A 23,600-nucleotide genomic window follows, 5' to 3' on the forward strand; every position below is an offset into this window, starting at 1 on the left:
TCTTCTAAAAAAAAACCTTTTTACTTGGAGAATTTTCAGACGATACGTGACCATGCGCACTGCTTACTTAAACTGAAAAATTAACAGTTAAAAAAAGACCAGGAAAAAAACAACGCATGTTTCTCAGACACAATTACCAACAAATGCAATCTAGTAACCGTTGGTTTCTTGATTTTTGTTATTTCTGTCGAAAATAGCAACTTTAAAATTAAAAGCCATATATAGCGTTGTATGCAGTAAAGGGTTAAACTATTCAACGAACTCTTGCCTCAATTGGTCAATTATTACAAGTGCTTTGTAAAGTGTGGCACCGTCTTGTTCAAACCGCATGTCTGGCTACCTTTCACTCCAAATACGGAAGTTTTTCTTGTTCAAGTATCAATTAATCCTGAATCGAGCTGCACAAAACAATTTTTTCATAAAATAGCAAGCATTGAACTTTTTTAACAGAGAACGCATTTTCATAATAATGCTTAATAATTTGCAAGGGTTACTAGTTTTTTAGACGATTCATGGTTAAATTATAGACCAAATTAAAGATTTTTCACAGTGATACAAAACAAAAAACGTGAGTGAGCCAGAAAGAAAACATCAAAAAATCACTCTATACCTAAAGTAAAAATGTTGTGCTTTAAATTAAAAAAAAAACTTAAAGGATTATGGGTTTTAGTACCAGTATCAATTGACAGACAAAGTAGAATAAATTCTTAAACATTACTGTTCCTCAAAAGCTTGAGATAATTTTCAAAATTTCATGCTAACATTTTAAATTTACAATTTTGATATTAAAATAAAAATTATTCTTAAAAATAGTCAGCCTTATCAGGAATTCCATTGTAATACGAATACGAATAGATTGGCTGCGTTCAATCTCAGACAGATAGTGTTTTACGTGTAAAATAACAGCTGGTCAAAAACAGCTGAGCTGTCAAAAAAGGAATCCAAAGGTATCCAAGAATTTCTGGGGTATGTAGTTATCTGACAGAACAGCTGATTTAACACATGGTTGAATTTCAAGAAACTTGAAAATTGATTTCAGCTTTTGGTATATGTTGGTAAACAAAAAGGTACAAAATGTTAGTTGAAGTTGTATTTGAGGATATTCTGTACATAATAGGCAGATTACAGATTAAGGTTATCTCTTATTTATTAAATTGTTACGCACCTATCAATTCATCATCGTCCGACTAGTCAATTGAATTATCCATTACATTTTTTATTTTACAACAATTTAGACTTCGAAGCTTAAATGTTTCTCTGCTTTATGTGAACAGCTGAAAGTTGTTTTTATATTTTTACAGCTATCTCAATACAGCTATCCAACTCGTTCAACAAGGTATCTAAAAATCCACGTATCGAAGATACCCTTTCCAACACGAGATTGAACGCAGCCATTTTTCATTTTAAATAGCTTATTACTTTGACAGTTCACACCTTTGAAGCTGTCATTTTTGACATTTCACTATAAAAACTACACAACTACTAAACAATAAATAATACAAGTAATAAAAAAAATTGTTAAAATTCACAATAAAAATAAGTTGAAATTTTGTAGCAAAAATTAAAGTTTACAATACAAGTTTCCTGACTGTGTTATCTTTCGAAGAACTCATTACAATTGACTACCGAGATCTTATGAACTAACAGTTGTAGACTTTTTTTCTTTGATACCATGTGTAAAATAAGGTCGATGTCAATGCTCTAAAATCCATCACAAAGACCTTTAAGATCGTGAAGTTATCAATACACCGCTGGCTGCAATGCGAATTACTTACTTACTTACTTAAGGTGGCGCTGCAGTCCTGTGTGATTTAAGGCCTCACCCAACAAACTTCTCCATCTAGCTCGGTCCCTAGCTAGATGTCTCCAGTTTCGAGCTCCACGTTGGGTGAGGTCACCTTCCATTTGTGCGCGCCACCTGATCCGCGGTCTTCCTCTACTCCGCTGTGCTGTGGGTGTGGATTCGAAGACTTTCCGGGCCGGAGTATTGGTTTCCATGCTCTCTACGTGACTCAGCCATCTTAGTCGTTGGACTTTTACCCTTCTGGCTAAGTCTACGTCGCTGTACAGCCCGTACAGCTCGTCATTCTATCTTCTCCTCCACTCCCCTTCGATGCATACGGGACCGTAGATCACACGAAGAACTTTTCTCTCGAAGCGACGCAAGGTGCTTTCATCCGCTTTTGTCATAGTCCATGCTTCTGCACCGTATAGCAGGCCGGGGATGATAAAGGTCTTATATAGCAACACTTTGGTCCCTCGAGAGAGGACTTTACCACTCAATCGCTTTCTTAGCCCATAGAAACAGCGGTTAGCAAGAGTTATGCTTAGTTTGATCGCAGCGCTAGTGTTATTTTCTGCGTTTACAGCGAAGACTGGGTAGACGAAGTCCTTGACTACATCAAAGTTACGTCTGTCGATGGTGACGTTTTGACCAAGACGTCGGTCGGACATACAGTCCTTTCTTGACGACAGCATGTGCTTTGTTTTGCCCTCATTAACCGTTAAACCCATTTTTGCTGCCTCAGTCTTAATACTCACAAAAGCTCCATTGACATCACGCTGAGTTCTTACGATTATGTCAATGTCATCAGCATATGCTAGTAATTGGACAGACGTGCCTCTAGTGTTGACGTGTGAGCTCTGCACTATTCTTTCAAGCACGATGTTAAAAAAATTACATGACAGCGCATCACCTTGTCTAAAACCTTTTTTGACATAGAAAGGTTCTGTTAAGTTGTTTCCAACCTTTATGGAGCAGCGTGAATTCTTCATGGTCATCCTGCACAAACGGACTAGTTTGGCAGGAATGCCAAAACTAGACATGGCTCTGTACAGCTCGTCCCTGTATATGCTGTCATATGCGGCCTTGAAATCGATGAAATGATGGTGGGTGTTGATTTGGTGTTCTTGGGTTTTTTCCAGGATCTGCCGTAGTGTGAATGTTGGGTCGAAAGTGGACTTTCCTGGTCTAAAACCACAATGATAAGGTAAGGACATATCAGTTTGTTGACGATGGGCTTTAGACGTTCACATATTACGGCAGAGAAGATTGTTAAGTAGACTGATTCCTCTATAGTTCGTGCAGTTTAGAGGGTCTCCTTTTTTCAAGATCGAGCAAACAATACTGAGGTTCCATTCATCGGGCATGCTTTCTTGCGACCATATGTCACAAATAAGCTGGTGCATGCTCCTAACCAACTTATCTCCAGCTGCTTTAAAGAGCTCGGCATTCAAGCCATCCACTCCAGCGGCTTTATTGGACTTCAGCTTAGATATGGCAATCTTTACTTCGTCTAAGTCGGGAGGACGGAATTGTTGGCTTTCGTCGTCTATGTTAAATGGGTCATCCTGCCTGACATCGGAATTAGGTTCGTCATTGCCGTTATACAGTCTGCAGAAGTGGTCATTCCATATCCTCAGCATTGACTGCGGTTCAACTATGATGTTTCCACTTACATCTTTGCAGCCTTCGGTTTTGGGTTTATGTACCTGTGAGTTTTGTTTCACCTGTTCATAAAACTTTCGACCTTCATTCTTGCTTTAAACCTCTCAACATCTTCGACCGCATGCTTCTCAATCCCTCTGTTTTTGCTTCTGAGAATTCAGTGTTCCTAATAAACAGCTCTCGTCCTTTTATGCAGCTCCGCTTTACGTGCCTGTTGTTTGGCTGCATTTGCCTGCCAAAATTCCTCATCAAACCACGGGTTCGTTGTTGGTGGTTTCTTGAAACCCAGCACGTCAGAGGCAGCTTCTCTGATTGCATCTTCACAATCTTGCCACTGGTTATCGATACATTGTGTTGGCGGTTGAGAACTTCGATGTTACTAGTAACTCGGTCGGAAAAGGATTTGGCGATCTCTGGCAGTTGTAGCCGTTCGACGTTGTACCGTCTCCCAGCACCTCCCTGTTTTGCCTTGGGTCTGGAAATCCGAAGTGCTACCTTGACTATAACGTGCAACAAGCTAATAGACAAAAGTTTTAGCTTTAAAAAATGTATAAAAGTTAGTTGTAAGTCCAACCAATATTATTTGATAATTATTTTCCATGTAACGTACATATTTTTTAAATTGCCCCTCCCGCCTTAACGGGGGGAGATAGACCCCCTCTTGTCTAATATCTTGTTGCCTTAGTTATCGTACTCTTGCCCAAATAATTATAAATAAACACAATAAAATATAATTACAAAGAAACATATTTTTTAATTATTCTTTGATTTTATTTTTAACTTCCCATAGGAAGTTATTGTAATGGGTCCGATTTGTCAAATTGAAAATTTTGACATTTCTCGACGTTTCAAGGTCCCTAGAGTCGAAATAAAAGATTTTTAGAAAGATGTCTGTGCGTGCGTGTGTACGTACGTTCGTACGTCCGTACGTCCGTACGTCCGTACGTCCGTACGTCTGTACGTCCGTACGTCCGTACGTTCGCGACGTTTTTTTCGTCGTCCATAGCTCAAGAACCAGAAGAGATATCGACTTCAAATAAATTTTGTTATACAGATAATAAGGCAGAAAGATGCAGAAAGGGCTCTCAAGAAAATTGCGTGGGTGGTTTTTTTACCATAGCAGTTTAAAAAAAAGGTAAAAATTTTGGTTAACCCTTAATATCTTATGAACCAAAAACGCTAGAGACTTGAATTAAATTTATATAATAGACTGTAACGTGATCTCAAAGAAGTATATTTTTTGAAAAAAATCTACCTAACAGTTTTTTTTCTAAATCAAAAAAACTGAAAAAAAAAATTTGTCACCTCCTAAATTTAACGACTAACAAACGATTTCATCTCCAAAACAATTTTGAGCAACGGAGAATAATGTTTTAAAAATGTGATAAAATTTTGAGAAAAATCGAATTGACAGTTTTTTTTATAAAAAATAAAAATCTAAAAAAAACATTACTCAAAGTTCGTAAAAATTAAATATCGATTCAAATATCTTTTCAAAAACTTGAAATTAAAGCTTCAAGCTTATTTTATCTTATAAGAAATATTGTTTTCAACATTCAGTAAAATTTTGAGAAAAATAGAATTGACACTTTTTTTACAAAAAAATAAAAACCTAAAAAAAAATTAATAAAAGTTGGTAAAAATTGATTTTCGACTCAAATATCTTTTCAAAACTTTGAGATATTGGCTTTAATTTACTATCATCTTTCAAAAAATATTGTTGTCAACATTCAGTTAAATTTTGAACAAAATCGAATTGACAGTTTTTTTTATAAAAAATTAAAAACCGAACAAAAATTAACAAAATTTAGTAAAAATTGAATATGGATTCAAATATCTTTTCAAAAACTTGAAAGTTAGACTTTAAACTTATTTTATCTTATAAGAAATATTGTTTTAAGCATTCTGAAAGATGCTGAGAAAAATCGAATTGACAGTTTTTTTACAAAAAATAAAAACCTTAAAAAAAAATTTATAAAAGTTGGTAAAAATTGATTTTCGACTCAAATATCTTTTCAAAAATTGTAGATATTGGCTTTTAACTACTTTTATCTTTCAAAAAATATTGTTGTTAACATTTAGTAAAATTTTGAAAAAAATCGAATTGATAGTTTTTGTACAAAAAATTAAATACCTAAAAAAAAATTTAACAAAAGTTGGTAAAAATTGATTTTCGACTCAAATATCTTTTCAAATCTATAAAATATTGGCTTCAAACTAATTTTATCTTATAGATAATATTGTTTGCAACATTCGATAGAATTTTGAAGAAAATCGAATTGACGGTTTTTTTACAAAAAATAAAACTCTAAAAAAAACAATACTAAAACTTGGTAAAAATTTACTTTCGACTCAAATAGCTTTTCAAAAATTCAAAATATTGGCTTTAAACTTATTTTATTTTACAGAAAATATTGCTTTCAATATTCAGTGATTTTTATATAAAAACCCAACAGTCCGTTTTTTCATAAAAAAATGAAATCTATAAAAAATAGTACGCAAATTTGGTAAAATCGATACTAGCACATAAAGACAAACTTTTAAGCAAGACAAATCGACAGACGGGATGGGAAGTTATCAGTGTGGGTCGCATCCCAGCCTCTTTTTCTACTTCTTTTTGTAGTTTTAGAAAATACAAAACGCACTTCAATATTTTATTATTTTAATAATTAAAGAAATTAGTAAGACAGAATTTATAGCTAGATAGCGAGTTACATAATATGAAGGAAAGGGTCAGATAAAATTATAAATAATAAAAACAGAATAGGAGTAAAGATTTGAGTATCAGAATGTTGAGAATACAGAGTTAATGAAGACAAATTAGATAGAAGTTTGAAGTTGTGTTTATAAAGAATTCTAAAACGGTTAGTTACAAAAATATTAGAGATGACAAAATCATATTGAAATATAGTGTTTTAATAAGAAAAGTTGAATAGAAACAGTACATTTCTGAAGTTTTAATAATTTTGATCAATAGGTAAGAATCACTAGAAAAGATTTCAAAATCCTTATTTTAGTTTAAAATCTTGGGTTTTGTAGGATGTGATTTTTGAAAGTTACTATGTATCAAAATTGTCAAAATCAAAATAAAATTTAATCTTATTTACTTTATAAACAAATATTTGCCCACAAGGATGTAATTTTAATATTAAAAAGAAGAATGGCACCGAAAAGTATGCTTCTTATGAAGGAGTTGACAGTTTTAACAGAAAAAAACACTCACATTAAAAATGTATGGAAAATTATAAAATGACAGTTTGTTAGGTTAGGTTAGGTACGTTTACACTGCACAACTTTTGATTAATTTCAGAATATAGTAGTAGATTTTGTTCTTGATGAATTAACTTATGCATTCTAATAGTGAACTTTTTTTGAAATTAAGTTATGTTTAAAGAAGTGTCCACATCACAGAAATTTGATTGAAACATTTCAGAACATTTGAGAAACGGTTAAACAAAACTTTTCTGAAATGTGTTTGCAAGTTTCTAAAATGATTTTAAGCTAATGGGACAAATTTCAGAAACGTTTACAAATGTTTCCGGAAATGTGTTCTTTGGTGTGGACACACCTTTATATATTGTGCTTTTTTCTGTACATCATTTTTAAAACAATTTTAATTTGGAAAATTTCATGTCATTCGAAAAGAAAACAAAGTGAATAGAGTTAAGCCATGAAAAATAAAAACTATTAAAAGAAAAGAATCTTTTAAGAAATTCTAATATTGTGCATAGGCCTTAAAGTTTAGGGAAAGTAGATACTATTCAACCGTGTTTGCGTTAATGGTTGTGTTCAAAGAAAATAATTATGTGTTCATTGAGATTTCAGGGGTGAACTTATGAAATGATAATAAAATAAATATGTAGTAGTGGTTATATTCTGTAGGGTCTTTTTTTAGAAGTCTTGTATGGGGTCTTATAAAAACTAAATAACTTGAGATAGTTACCACCTCAAGTATAGGTTAAGAAATAAATGAAGTTAATAATGAAACATGAACAAAAAAATAGATTTGATTGGGGAAAAGTTTAGAATAAATATAACGTAAAAAGATGGAAGAGGCAGAGACTCATCCGAAACATTTTAAAAAAGTTAGTTAAGAAAGAAAAATTTAGTAAGAATGAAGAAACAAATGAAAACAAAACCAATAAATTTTTACGATTTATAAAAAAAATAAAACGATTTTTTATTGTGTCTAAGGTATAAAATAATTGTGATTTTATGTGATATTAAACAATTTGTGTTTTATGTATGTATAGGTAGTAAGGTATAGATAGGTACACTTGTTTTTAATAAGCTAGAAAATAAAAGGTTTATTGTGCATAAAGTTCTTAACCAACATGGAAAGAGTGTTTTCATTTCGATTTAAAGTTAAAAGATCTACAAGTTCTACATTTTAAAACATAATGAAACAAGAAATAATATCGAGAAAAGAAAATAAATTTAGTTGGAAAATGTTGGAAGATAAAAAGTAAAATATCAGTCACAGAAAATTATTCTCTTAAATAGCAGTCAACGACACAAAAAAAATATAAAATAAAATTTCAAATGAAACAAAAAATAAAATATTAAAAAAAAAAATAAAAAGTATATAAATTTTTCTCCTAGAAGAAAACCTAAGATCTTAATTTAGGAAAAGGTTTATCTTTTTTTTAGAAAACCTACATATATCATTATATTCTAGAGTATACTATAGCTACGACTAAAATATAAAATTATATAAAACAAAAAAAATTTAACAGATTCACAGCTTAATTTTTCTTATTATCTTTCTCATCACCCTCTTTGTACCAATCTTCACATCCGGGAACATTTTCGGGAGCATCACAACGTTCTGTTTCGTCGTTGTATACTTCACCAACCTGGCAACCCAAATCACGTGGCTCTTCACCGTTTAAGCACACGTAGAATTTTTGGCAATCGGTAGGATGGGCGTATTTAGGATGGGCAACAGCATTTCCTGAACGATCGGTCTTAGCTGAGTCCTTTGGGCAAACAAAGCCATCGGGACTTTTTTCTATAAAAAAAATGTCAGTTAGTAAATATTTAGAAGCTTTAGTTTTATTTTGCTTGTCAAACTTACTGGCTTCATCAATGCAACCAGTACGTCCGGTAGAATCGGGCCACACGCAGTTTCCGGTATAATCATCGAACCATAAACCAACAGTACACTTCATTTCGGTGGCGTCACCATCAATGCAATTGTAGAAAATGTTGCAAATAGTCTCATCAGGATGTGGGAAGAAACCGTTCTTACGTGGGCACAATGCATTTGATTTTGGTGGTTCTATACACGAAAGAAAAATTAAAAAAAGAAAATTATTAAACATTAAAAAATTAGTTAGAATAGTTAAAAACTTACGAAGTTCAGTACGATCTCCGCAGTCAACATTGAAGGGCTGGTCACATTTGTTGATCTTCCTGATCAATGGATCGAACACTAAACCATCGGGGCAGGTCTTTTCGGTGGCCACGCCATCAGAACAGGAGAAGTATTTGTCACATTGAAGTGAATGTTCAAATTCACCGTTTGGTTTAGGACAAGTGAATCCCTTTTGAGCGTCTAAAAAGAGAGAAAAGAGTACAAAATTAATGAGTAAACTTAGAGAACTTAAAGATCATCGTTGTTGGGCGCCATTTAATACCATAATATTAAACTCAGAATAAAACAATTTGCAAGTAAATAATTTCTTATTTGCTTTCTTGACAAATCGTTAACACTACCACTTTTAATGGGTTTCAATATTTATCGAAAGGATGTATAAATCGTTAGTTCATTTAGTTTAGTGTAAATAAACTACAGCTCAGCTTTTTCAGCTCCCAATGATAACCATACCTGTAGTGGAAACTTTGCAAAACAGTTCCATAAGATTTTAGATTTTGGAACAACAAGGTATGTCAAAATTGTGATTTGTAATACCAACATTTTAAGATCTCATGCAAAACAACACTATCGATTTAAAAAGAAGTATAATTAATTCAATGACAGAGCTTCTAGTCTAACAAGTTCTTTTGCTCCACTTATGACAGCAGTGATTAAGATGTATGAGTTGATTGAACGAACACACCCAATGTCATGTGTCATTTTGAATTCGAGCTCTGTTAAATGACCCACTTAACAAATCCACTTTTACTCTTTTAGCACGCATAAAAACCTTTCAGAAATATAAAAACCTTGAAAGATATCATATATTTTGATCGACGATATAAAAATCATTATTAATTAATACGCCAATAAAAAACAAAAACTACGATGTGTAAATTATTTTGAAAAGCATCAACTTTGTAACGAAGTTATTGACCTTAAGAGTAATTAAGTTGACATCAAATCAACGCGTGTCTGTCTATAGATCGAAATAGAAAGTTATTTTTCTTTATAAAAGTCTCCATCTGCGGGCTCCAAGATGTTCAAAGATGCAATTACATTTTCCGCATAAAAGTAGTTACATACACATAGCGAGTTGCGCAGCCGCACCGCGCCACACCGTCTATACGTAACATCGTGAACTCGTCTGCACCGCATAAATATGTGGATTGCGCAAAATGAAAATGTTTATAGTTCGGGCAACATCGACATAGAGTAACGTATCAATTTACGTGTGCGTTTTTATTCATTGACATCTCACTACGTATACAACCACGTCAAGACGTCACGTTCATCTGACGTTATCGTGTTGTTCCACAGTGTTGTACCTTGTACAAGACTTGATCTCATAAATTTATAATAAAATTAATGTTATGCACTTAAAATAAAAATTAAATTATGTACATTTCATCATTTAAAAGATCCAGCTCAATTCAGCATCAGTAAATAGGACATTACATAATTTAAATTGTTACATAACAAAACAATACAACCATAACCTCAATGTTTAAGGCCGGTTCCAAAAGAATAAAAAGCCGGTATCTTGTTTTGAAATAAAATCGAACAACAAAAGACAAAAAAATTAAGTGAATTGGATTTGCATAGATAATGTTTATTCAATCGATTTCGATTACTATTATTATGGGTTTTTATGGTTTCTTTTATATTATAACTTGAATGACAGTTGTTACTTAATGTTATTCAAGCTTAAACTCAAGTTGAGTAAATTGAAAACGAAAGTATAAACGAAATAATATCGTATTGTGTGGTTTATTGTTTATTAAAATTATTTTGTTATCAGGTTTGAAGCTTTTATAGTTCTTCTTAGTAAATTTTGAATGCAAATTATTGCGAAAATGTAAATCAATCAATTTTCGTATATTGCACCATAACTGGTTCATATTTATGTTTTAGGTTTTATCAAATGTCAAACTAGTATAGTTTATAATTAAAAAAAAAAACTATAGTTGCTAAGCGATGTGATTAAATCTTTCATCACTTTTGCAAAATCTTGTGTTGGAACTTGTAAATATTGAATACATTAAGTACCAATCATATATCTGGTTTTATTTAATTTGTTTGACATTTAAAGTCGTTAGAAACGTTAGAATATTTATGTTGAATAAATTTTCATGATGTCTAGACATGTAGAAGGTATTTGACTCATAACATTTACTGTTTTTTTTTACAGAGTCACAGGTAAATTCTTGTAAGAGTACACATTTTTGCTTTGGAATTGTGTACGTAACCTTAAAGGTAATGAGTCATTTTAAAGGTAATATTATTCTTAATGACAGTACATAATGATGTTTGACAGATCATGTCTGATCAACATATTTTTATGTAATTATTAATATTATTGAATTAGACAACTTCTCTTAAAAAGTAGTCAAGATTGCACTTCTAGGTTTTATGAAATTAAGTTTTTAGTTCTTAAAAAAAAACACTGGTTTTTTTTACCATTAATTTGACACGTGACAGATGATTACTATTCAATATAGTTTGACATTTTAAGGAAATAAAACAAGTTCGATAAATTAGCTCAATGGAATTATTGCCATTTAAAATAGTACCATGCGATAATAATGGCAGGGGGGTATAATATTCCTAAATAAATATGGAATTTAAGAAAAAGAAACCAACTTGATATGAAGATATTATAGGAATCATTTTTAGCCATTAAAGAGATTTACATGTTTGTTTTTATCGTCATTATATCCGTCTAAAAACTAATTTGCAAATAAAAAAATCAGCGAACAAATGATTTAAATTAATGGAGGCGTTAAACATTTCCGCTTGTGAACTTAGCTTAAATAAAGAGAATTTGAAATATTATAACTGATTTGAATGGGTGTGGAGGTTAAAGTTTCTGCATAGATTTTCATTGAAAGTATTAAAAATCAGAACAATTTGTTTTACCAGAACTGCAACTTAAAAAATTAACTGTAGATGTTTTATTTGATTTTAAAACAAACAAACTTAAAAAATTCCATTCGTTAATTAAACAAAAGTTGAGCTCAAAAGTCAACATTTTGCAATAAATTCTGTGAAATGCTTATTAATCCCGTGTTTCATGATGTTTAATGACTGTTTAATGACTTTTCTTATTAAAAAGAAGAAAGAAAAGTGTCTCATTGGGCGCCATTTAAGAATTGATGCTTTGGTTGGGTACGTTATAATGATACTTTCTTTATTTTAAACCCACCACAAAGGTCCTTTTAAAAAGTAAAATAAATGATATTTATTTTTAAAAAATTTGCAACTTTAAATCATTCCAAAATATGTAGATCTTTAATATTTTGACTGTCGCATATTTTTGATAAAAATAATATTTTTTGAGAAAGACAGTGGCAATGTCAAATGTCAACGTGGCATTGAGATCAGACAAAAGGAACTCAGATTTTATTCACCACACAATTAACTGGTAGGTTATATTTTATTTTCACCAACAATTTAAAAAATAAAATACAGATCAGGTGAAAACACGTATGCACTTTTTAAAAGAAATTACTTTTTTCTTGTAAAACTTTAAGAAAACAAAATAAATAAAATGAAATAATAAAATAAAATAATTCACATGGTTTTCACAAATACATTTTTTCGTAAATAACCATTAATTTATAGAAATCCACTTAGTATAGTTATGTTTAAGAAAAATAGTATTAAATATTAATTTAAAAAAAAAGAACACTCACTGGTTGAAACTACAAGTAATGCAGCAACAATGGCACAAACAGTGAATTGTTTCATTTTGTATATGAAATTAAATTTTATTTTATAATAATATTTATATATGAGTCGCGTCAACCGTCACTCTTGCTTCAACTCAACAGTTCGATGGTTATACTTAAACTACGTTCGAATCCCACTCGACTCTGACTTTTCAAGACTCCCTTCTCCGGTCTTGGCTTAAGCTTGGCATACAAATTTGTTGTTGCACTTTTTTTTTTGTTGTTATAAGATGGCTTAGTGTTGGTAATAAGTTAGTGAAGTATATAATTTTTGTTGTTTACTCTAAGAGTGGTGAAAAACAAGAAAAACGTTACTTTTTCACACATATGTACATATGTACAATAAGATACAATATCTATGTCATATACATCGATGTATATAGTGCGAAGTCCCGAGCCCAAAGCCAACCAAACCATCATAAGATTCAAGTGTCGCACAACTTGAAATTGTGTGCTGAATATTTACATTTCTTTAAAAATTTCTACCTGGCTTGGGCTTGGGCTGGCGCTGTTTGCTGTTTCTGTTGTTGGCAGACAGTTAAAGTTAAGTTGTTGGTAAAGTACCTACTTGGACTTTTTTAATGTAGGTACAATTATATAGGAGGTGCAGGCAGGTATTCTTAGGATAACTATAACTTGTCGTGGCAATATGGATGCAAAGGTAGACATACTTAAAGTCGCATAATTGTTTTTGAATCATTGGTATGCATCACACCAAGTGTTGAAAGAAGCTGCTTTTGCATATTGGTATATAACTTAGGTACCTCCATTATATTGTATACCTCTTATTCTTCTTGTTGGTTGACTTTTGTGGTTATCTAGTGGCCTGATGATTGAAACGTCATTATAATATGGTCAGACATAAATTAAACCACATTGTTTAAAGTTCAAACTTAAAGTTTATTTGTTTTTAATTTTGTTCTAATGATACGGTGCTGTGGCGTCAGTATTTCAGAGCAATTAAACTTATTACTTTAATTCCTTCGCTTTACATAATTTTCAATACAAACCAATACTTCGTTTTCGATCTTTTTGGTTCCTATGTTTTAAGTGAGGTAAAACGTATTTAAACATAGATAAGAAACATATATTAGATTCTTGTTTTCCAATAATAGTTCAGCAGTTAATTTAAACGTAATCCACCCCCGATGTCGCTATCCATTAGTTACCACTTGCATCCAGGAAAATTATCAACTTTCAATACTCGCTATCACATTTTCTTAGGATTTCTTCCACAACACAAGAAATTTGTCACCCTTTCTGATCTGGCTGTAATATACAAAGCCCCAATTTGTCCAGAGCTTGAATTTAATTCGCAGGTAACCCAAATCAAGTTTAAATCTCTTAAATAGAATCCAAAACAAAGTTTTGAAAATGATAGTTCTATAACCGACACATTTACATCCCTCAAACCCACAGCAATGTTTCATGTTTTCCGTTTTCTCCTGATAATTTTAAAAACATTGTTCTGTCGAGTAATACTCGCTCTTCCAGGAATGTTCATAAGCTTACCCTTGAGTCCATTTTTGGACGAACAATAAAATATAGAGATGTTTTTTTAACCGCACATCGTGAATGTGGAATGCTTTGGCCAACTTTAAATTTACCTCTCATTTTGGTATTCCGAACTTTAAGACCTATGAGCACCGGTATTTTCTTTGAATCCTTCTCTAACGCTCACACTGCTCTTAAAAATTTCAAGTAGTTTTTTTCATAGCAAGTTAAATGTATTATTAAGACAAATTATAAGAGTAGATATGCAATACAAAATTCGAGATTTTGCGGTTTTCTGTGGAGATGTTAAATAATGAGCAATCTACTAAAAGACTCCCAAATTTTAAAATTTTCTTTTTGTTTTACTAACTTGTAAATTTTGTATTGTCTTTTATTAAAAAAACAGGCATCAAAACATGTCTAAATAGTGACGTTTCGTGAAAATACTTACTTACTTACTTACTTAAGGTGGCGCTACAGTCCGGGGCGGACCTGGGCCTCAACCAACATGCGTCTCCAGCCAGCTCGGTCCCTAGCTAGCTGTCTCCAGTTTCGCATGCCAAGTTGGTTGAGGTCTTCACCCACCTGATTCGCGGTCTTCCTCTACTAGGCTGTCCATCGGGATTGGACTCGAAGACCTTCCGGCCTGGAGCGTTAATGTCCATTCGCTCTACATGACCCAGCCATCTAGGCCGTTGGACTTTAATTCTGCTAACTAGGTCAGTGCCGCTGTACAGTTTGTCGTAATATCTTCTCCTCTATTCTCCATCTATGCATATGGGACCAAAAATCATCCGAAGAATTTTTCTCTCGAAGCATCCTTAGACGCTTTCACCTTTCTTTAACAGGGTCCAGGCCTCAGCGCCATAAATATGAACTGGGATGATGAGTGTCTTATAGATGGTGATTTTAGATGCTCGAGAGAGGACTTTACTACTCAATTGCCTTCTAAGTCCAAAGAAGCGGCGATTTTCAAGAGTTATTCTTTGTTTGATTTCAGCGCTGGTGTCGTTGTCTGTGTTTATATCGATTATAGCTATCCATGGTGATGTTTTGTCCAAGCACTCTTTGGCCACTAAACCCATCTTTTCGCTTCCATCACAATGCTCAAAAACGCTTCACTGACATTACGCTTTGATCTTCCAATTATGTCAATATCATCTGCGTATCCGAGTAATTGGATGGATCTTTGGAAGATTGTGCCTCTAGTGTTGACGGTTGAGTTTTGCACAATTCTTTCCAGAACGATGTTGAAGAAGTCGCATGACAGTGCACCGCCTTGTCTAAAACCTTTTTTGTCATCAAATGCATCGGTAAGATCTTTTCCGACCTTGATAGAGCAGCGTGCATTCTCCATCGTCATTCTGCACAAACGGATAAGTTTGACAGGGATGCCAAAACTAGACATTGCTCGGTAGAGCTCTTCCCTATAGATGCTGTCATACGCGGCTTTAAAATCGATAAAGAGATGGTGAGTATCGATTTGAAGCTCCTGGGTTTTTTCCAAGATCTGCCGTAGTGTGAATATTTGGTCGATAGTGGACTTTCCTGGTCTAAAGCCACACTGATAAGGACCAATCAGGTTGTTGACGAATAGCTTCAGATGTTCACATAATACGGCAGGGAGGAATTTATACGCAATGTTAAGGAGACTAATACCTCTGTAGTTGGTGCAGTTTAGAGGGTCTCCTTTCTTATGTATCGGGCACACTATGCTGAGATTCCACTCATCGGGCATGCTTTCTTCCGACCATATTCTGCAGATGAGCTGGGGCATGCTCCGTACCAAGTCATCGCCTGCTGCTTTGAATAGTTCGGCAGCGATGCCGTCAGCTCCAGCAGCTTTGTTCGACTTTAGTTTAGATATAGCTATCTTCACTTCGTCAAGGTCTGGTAGGCGGAATTGTTGATCTGAGTCGCCTAGGTTGAGTGGTTCTATCTCCCTTACAGCGGAATTTGGTTCGTCATTGCCGTTATATAATTTGGAGAAGTGGTCTTTCCATATTCTCAGCATCGACTCGGAACCACCACTACGATGTTCCCCTGATCGTCTTTACAGGCTTCGGTTCGTGGCTGGTACCCTTGGAAGGTTTTTTTTACCTTTTGGTAAAATTTACGAACCTCATTCCTGTTGTGACATCCCTCTATCTCCTCGATCGTACGCTTCGCATTCTCTCTTTTTTTCCGTCTAAGAAGCCGGTGTGTCTCTCTCCCCTTCTGCTCGTAGAGCTTGCGAGCAGCTCTTGTCGTTTTGTGCAGCGCCGTTTTGTATGCCTCTTGTTTCGCTGTGGTTTCCATGTGAAACCTAGCACTTCAGAGGCGGCATCTTTGATGGTTGCAAAGCAATGTTGCCACTGGTTTTCAATGCTTAACGCAGGAAGCATAGGACTCCTTAAGAGGTTATTAGAGACTCGATCGGAAAAGGACATGGGAGTCTCTTGAAATTGTAGCCGTCTAACTTCGAATCTTCTCACAGTACTTCCTTGTTTTGGCTTGGATCGGGATATCCGTAGACGTACGTTGGCTACAACGAGGTAATGGTCCTAGTCAATGTTGGCCTCTCGGAATGTTCGGATATCCTGTATACTAGAGAAGTGTCGTGCGTCGATCGCAATGTGGTCAATCTGGTTGACGGTTGATTGATCAGGAGATTTCCATGTCCCCTTGTGGATATTGAGATGCGTGAACTGCATACTAGCTACCAGAACGTCTCGCCCCGCAGCGAAATTGACCAGCCTGAATCCGTTGTCGGAGGTGGTGTTGTGCAGGCTGTATCTCCCGATTATCCCACCAAAGATATCTTCTCTTCCTAGCTTGGCATTAGAATCTCCTAAGACAATTTTATTGTCATAGCCAGGGCACTGCTCATATGTCTTGTCCAAGAGCTCGAAGAATATGTCTTTGATGTCTTCATCTTTCTCCTCTGTTGGGGCATGCGTACATATTAGGCTTATGTTGGCGATTTTAGCCTTGATGCGGATTATAGTGATGCGCTCGCTCTAAAAATCTTTGATTTAGATTCTAAGGTCCTTGAAACGTCAAGAAATATAAAAATGTTCAATTCGACAAATCGGACCCATTATAATTTACAATATTTTGTTTGTCCAATTAGAATCATGAATCTGATTTGGGCATCTGTCACTAAAAATTAAAAACTACATCTTTACTAAAAATGGAACACATAAATGTTGGCAGCTTTTCATGAAATTTCTCAATGTTGTTACTTAATGACTTTAGACTTTTAAAGCCCACACCTCTACAGAGTTTAAACTTCTCAAAAATTTGATGCTCTGTCTGACTCCATACAAAGAATTGTCCTATATCCTGACACTTAAATCGTTATTACGGGCGATTTCAATGTTCACAATTCTTCGTGGCTTCGCCATTTGGGCTAGACAACGCCCTAAGAATGTGTGTTGAAATTTTTGCTGAGTTTAACCATCTTACTCAGCTTGTCAATGAGCCTACTCGTATATCAGACGTTAACGGCCGAGCAGAAAATACACTTGACTTGTTTCTCACTTTTGATCCTGATAAATACACAATCAGTATATTGACGCCTCTAGGCACGTCGGACCACAGTGTCATATCTGATAATTTCTTATGTCAAACAAAGCCAGTTAAATAAAGAAAATCGTTTGGCAGTACAAGAAAGCCAACTGGGACGTCCTCAATAATTTCATCAGGATCTTTAACTGGTCGTGGTTGTGGTACCCGTGGCATGATGGTTAGTGCGTTGGACTGTCATGCTAGAGGTCTTGGGTTCGATCCCTGCCTATGCCATCTAAAGCCTTTTCACGGGTACTGCCTCTTGCGAGGAATTGACAAATTCTCCAAGAGTAACTATTGTCATGAAAAAGTGCTTTCTCAAAATTAGCCGTTCGGAGTCGGCATATAAACTGTAGGTCCCCTCCATTCCTGACAACATTACTCAAACACAGAAATGGTTGAAAGTTGTAAGTCACTAGGCCTTGGTTCTCAACGGACTGTCGCGCCACCCAATTTATTTATTTATTTTTATCTTTAACTGGTCGCTATGATTCCTCGGTAGCGACGTAGGATCCAATGCAGATATGATTTCTAGTATGATTCATCTAAAAATGGAAACCTTTATCCCGAATAGAGTTAAACCCAAGGTTAAATCATGGTTCGATTCCAGCTGCAAAGAGGTTATCAAGGAGAAAAAGCTGAGCTTCCGGTGTTTTAAAGCCAACCCAACTGATAAAAACCGGAAAAGTTTTAAGCAAGCCTATATTCGTCGAACCAAATTTTTACATGACCAAAAATAGCGGCAAAAAATATTGCAATGTCCCAAAGGCAGGAAGAATTTTTGGTCATTCATTAAAAACATGAGGAATTCTTTCTCTTCTTTAGTTCCTACGCTTGTTATCAATGACACTCCTTTAGCTAGCTCTATTGATAAAGCCAACTTATTTTCAAGGTAGTTAGCCAAAAATTCCCCACATATAGTGTCATTATTCCCCCAGTTCTTGAACGCGTAAATTATTCTATGGGACCAATTTCTTTTCGTACTCGAACTGTGGTGAGAGTTCTTAAAGATCTCAACATTCATAAATCCGCTGGCCCAGATGGTATCCCCGCTATTATTCTGAACCAATGCGTAAGCTTTTCCATCTATCCTATTCTTTTGGGTTCGTTCCGAGTAGTTGGAAAACTGCGAATCTTCTTCTCCCACACATTACCAACCGATAGCACTAACGTCTCTTCTTTCTAAGGTCATGGCAATGCTGATTAATTATCAGATGAAGAAATATCTTTAAGAACGGAAGCTTCTTATTGACCTTTCGTAGCAATAGGTCCATTGGTGATCTCATGGTTCATCTTACCGAACAGTGGAACAAATCTTAACATCGTTTTGGAGAAAGTAAGATTATTGCACTTGAAATTTCAAAGGCATTTGATAAAGTCTGGCATCCTGCTCTCTTACCGAAAATACGTGCTTTCGGTATCGACGAATCTCTTCTTCGTTGGATTAGAAATTTTCTTTCGAACCGTTCAGTACAAGTTGTTTTGGACGGATTCAAGTCTGAAACTCATAAAATAAATACTGGTGTGCCCCAGGGCTCCATTTTGTCTCCGACCCTCTTCCTCATTTTTATAAATGATCTACTGTCAGTTAATTCTAATCCAAAACATTGTTTCACTGACGATAGCACTCTTAGCTTTCCATATTCATTTCCAGACTCACAAACCTCCTCTTCGGATATTGAACTGCAACGGAAAAATATGATAAGCTCATTAAATTCCAACCTACACAGCACTGTTCGTGTGGAATCTAATGCTTCGCAAACGCAATAATGTCTTGTATCGTTAGAGCGAGATAAACCCTCTTTGCCACTATCTTTGAGTGGCACTTACATCATCGAAACAGAAAATCTCGACATCCTCGGAATGTGCATCAGCAACCACCTTTTAACTTATTTAAGCCTCTTTCACAGTATTTCAAAAAATTGCTTTTAAAATAATTGGTGACATTAACGTCATCAACTCGTTAAGTCACTAAGCCCTAGTTCAACGGACTGTTGCGCCACCCAATTCATCATCAACTCGTTTACGTCACTCGAACATCGAAGGAAGGATTTTTGCCTCACTCTTTTTACCGTTATTTTAACTAACTATGCTCTAGTGAAATAACCAGTTGCATTCCTCCCCTTAAACAATTTAACCGTAATACCCGCGATTCTAGGAATGCCCATTAGTTTACCCTTAAGTCCAACTTCGGCCGTACTATGAAGTACAGTGATTCATTTTTTAGCCGTACTACACGAATGTTGAACGCCTTGCCACCCTCTATCTTTTCCTGTCATTGCAATGTTCAGAAATTTCAAATCAATGTACACAGGCACCTCCTATCCAAGCCTTCCTAATGCTCACACTGTGTCTTTGGAATATGAATGATATACAAAACCCTTTTAGTGTTCGCTAATTATAAGAAAACTGCTAATAGTCCAATATTGATTCAATACCTTGGATCTGGAATTCGTTGTATATATTAATATGTTATTGATACATGTATAAAAAGAATACAAAATGGAATTATTATCTGGACAATTCCACAGCTATGCTAATAAGGTACAAAAACAAGGCATAAATATTCAAGCTAAGCTATATTCTCATCTTCAGACATTAGCAGCATTTCTTTATTATTGTAAGTTCCTGACCACATAAGAACCAAGCTTGTAAAAAGACTCCACCAGAGGACTTGGTAGTTTTATTGAGAAGATATTTGAATATCTATTGAATAATAAATATACTTTAGTAAAGACGTAAGTAACTGGCATTAAAACTAGACTACAAAGAAGAGGACCTAGGTGGCTGCCCTGGGGAACACCACCGTAGAAATTTTATTTTTACAAAATATGTCCTCAAAGATTTATTTTCTAATCTTTGAATCTCCGTGTTATTATGGATTCCCGGCTGTTTTTGAAAACTTTTTTGTGTATTTTTTAGTTATGAATTTCGTTGCAGAAAGTACAGGAACAGACTTAACGTAAGCAATTAAATGCCAAACCCATAAAAATAATAAAAATCACAATGCCAACACCCAAGCTCCATAACATGTATCTAACCAAGTCAACAAGTTTTTTGTTTTATTAAATATCTATCTACATTTTGTGTATTATCTTATGCATGTATGAACGTATCTATGTACATATTTCTATCTATAAATTCGAATATCTATCTTGCATGTGCGTAAAAGTACACATAACTTTGAGGTAAAAAGTTATGATCTGACTCTATGTCTGAGCCAATTACCTCGAGGCAGAGATTCCAACTTTTACTTTCATCCAGAATCTGGTTTTACGTGCATCATTCTGTTGTTTTGTTGTTGTTATTGTTATTGTTTCATTGCAAGTGGCAAGTGAAAAGAATCTAGTTACATTATCGAATTGTGTATTGGCATCAGTGACTTTGATGGATTTTAACTATTGTTGTTGTTTTTATTGACGATGAGAAACCTTGAATGAAATCGATATAAAATATATAGTAACTGCACAAACTAATGATATTGGTATGCCATAATAAAGCTGGTCAGCAACATTTGTGGCAGATCGTATTGAGTTTATTGCATTTGGTTAGTTAATAAAAATGTATGGCATACGTGCATTTGGCACCCTCTATTCGCTGTAGGCTATTCATGTGGATACGGGTATACGGGTATTGAGAGTAAGGTTCCGCATGTGTCAGGAAATATGGGGCAATCGTTTCAAGAAAGTATGTACCTATGTGGATATATTAAAACAAGACTGGTTGTAGGTTGTTTCCTGATTTCAATTGGGATTGGGTTTTTTTGGTCTTTAAATCTTTTGTTAACGTACTTAGATTTCTCGAAAAAATTAGTTTTGGTTATGATACCGAAAAAGATTGTTATTATTAATGACAGTACATTTTAAAGATCGGTAAGTTTTGGTGGCTTGCGTAAGTTCCCAAAGTACTCAAAAAAAATTGAAGGCACTTAACCCCATGTAAGTAGCTTAAAAATAACTGCGCGTAAAGAAACTCAAAAAACTTAGTAAGGCAAAGATTGACGGCCAAATCAAACAAGAAACAATGTTCCAGCTATGTATTGTGATTTTCTATTGACTGTCGTGCAAGAGGTTCGATCCCTGCCTATGCCACCTAAAGTTTTTTTTCACGGGTACTGCCACTTGCTAGTAATTGACAAATTCTCAAATATTAATTCTTGTCATGAAAAGTACTTTCTTAAATTTGTCGTTCGGATTCGGCTTAAAACTATAGGTCCCTCTCATCTCTGACAACAGTACTCGCACACAGGAATGGTCACTAAGCCCTAGTTCTCAAACCGACTGCTGCCCCACCCGATTTATTTATTTTACTCTTAATTTAACAACCTTCTTAGTTTATATTGACCAACCTACTCTATTTTTACTAACAAATTTTCTTGGTTTTAATTAACTGAACTTCTCTGCTGCAATTAACCAACCTACATGTTAATATAACCCAATCCACATTGTTCAATTTAACCAAACTACTTGTTTAATATTCACGAACCGGCTTGGTTTACTTTAACCAATCTTATCTTTAACAAATCTTATCATAATATACTTAATTAAATCTAACCAACCTTCTCTAGTGAAATCAGCTAAACTGCTGGGCTAATATTCCAAACAGCTCTGTTTATTTTAACCAAACTTCTCTGTTGGAATTAGCTAACCTGCTTATTTAATTTTAATTAATCTAATTACTTTAATTTAACCAACCAAACCAAAAGTAGTATCTAAATCCTCGTTTCAAACCCTCCGGGCGGTAATGATCACCACAGTTGTCTTGCACGTTGTCAAGATGGGGATTAGCTAAGGTCAGGTTGAATTGCTGAAGTTTCCTACTCCTTAATAGTAGCAAGCCTTAGCAATGCAATTTGATCATAGATACGGGGTCCCTAATTTCAGTGGTGGTGTGAATGTCTTACATAATTCGTGCCGAAGAATGAAAGGCTGGGGGGCAAACCAGTCGCTAACGAGCTCATTCGGATGCCTTGCCAGGGTCGGTCTTATTTTCTGCCTTACCCCGGTATATCGGCTCTGTCGGGGCTGACCTCTTTTTTTTTTACCTACTCGTGGGACCAACATTCAAAAAACTTTAATAAAATGGACGAACTAGACATGACTAACGTAGAACCATCCACAGACTTGGAGGATGAACTCTTGGCCTCCAGCCAGAAGACCTTGAAGGGGAGCGCATTTAGCACTGGTAGTTCCAGCACTTGTGAGCAACTCAAAACCACAGGAAGTATAGGCAGTGCTATTCATAGCACTCGTTCCTAAACCGTATACAAAACCGAAACCCTCGAGTAGCAGTGCAACTCGAGGAACCAAAAAACCATCGGAAGGCGCTCTTCCAGGAACCGCTTCAAAACGGCCTCTCACATTCTTGCCAAAATTGTCAAAAATGAAGAGACCGGAGTGATTCATGAGAGGGACGCCCAAGATAAAATAAAGTACCAGAAGGTTGTTGATGAATACAACAACCTTTTGACCAGATGAGAAAAGGCCGTTAAGCGAAACAGATATCAGGTAGTGATCTGCCCGTCTCAGAAAAAGAGCAAGCTTGACGACCGGACAAAGCCAGTGAAAGTACCATCTTCTGGAGCAGCGCAGCTGCGTACTCTTAGTGAGGTTGTCAGGGATGACCTCCACGTAGCAGTTGTGGATGAGCTCTCCACAAACAGCGAAAGTCTGCTGAACGTGTGGAACTCTATCGAGGGCAAGCTCTCTGAGATAGTGTTTTCATACACTATATCAAACAGTGAGGGTCCCTACCCTAGTTTTGACTCTGGCGAGATGCTCAGGGGGTATAGGGTAATCAAGTGTGCGGACAGGTTTTCTAGGGATTTCCTTAGTGAAAGCATTGCTAATGTTAGCAATGACTGGGAGGGCTTGAAGCTCAAGCTTATCTCATCCCTAGACAACCGAAGCCTCGCATTTGGTTGCGCTCGTGATAATAAAAACAAGCGGACAGGATCTGATCCGCGGTCTTCAGAGGCAAATACCACTGGTCCCCATGCACGATCCAAATCCATAGAAGA

The 23,600-nt window shown here is 35.1% G+C and overlaps 1 protein-coding gene across 1 annotated transcript; it reads right to left on the reverse strand.

The window, feature by feature from the left end:
• Positions 1–7,104: 7,104 nt before the first annotated feature.
• Positions 7,105–12,670, reverse strand: LOC129946530 (protein obstructor-E). The gene is made up of 4 exons (XM_056056749.1): positions 12,503–12,670; positions 8,805–9,005; positions 8,526–8,729; positions 7,105–8,459 (listed from the first exon to the last, which is right to left on the reverse strand). Exons 1-4 carry the CDS (start codon positions 12,555–12,557, stop codon positions 8,194–8,196), a joined length of 726 nt encoding a protein of 241 aa, XP_055912724.1. The 5' UTR covers positions 12,558–12,670; the 3' UTR covers positions 7,105–8,193.
• Positions 12,671–23,600: the final 10,930 nt, after the last annotated feature.

Source organism: Eupeodes corollae, chromosome 2 (assembly GCF_945859685.1).
Source record: "Eupeodes corollae chromosome 2, idEupCoro1.1, whole genome shotgun sequence".
In the NCBI taxonomy this organism is placed as follows: domain Eukaryota; kingdom Metazoa; phylum Arthropoda; class Insecta; order Diptera; family Syrphidae; genus Eupeodes; species Eupeodes corollae.

Excerpts from the sequence above, each read along its gene's own strand:
- LOC129946530 (XM_056056749.1), bottom strand. The coding sequence starts at position 12,557 with ATGAAACAATTCACTGTTTGTGCCATTGTTGCTGCATTACTTGTAGTT. Across the intron at positions 9,006-12,502 it reads ATTACTTGTAGTTTCAACCA|ACGCTCAAAAGGGATTCACT; the intron begins GTGAGTGTTCTT and ends CTCTCTTTTTAG. Across the intron at positions 8,730-8,804 it reads CGGAGATCGTACTGAACTTC|AACCACCAAAATCAAATGCA; the intron begins GTAAGTTTTTAA and ends TTTCGTGTATAG.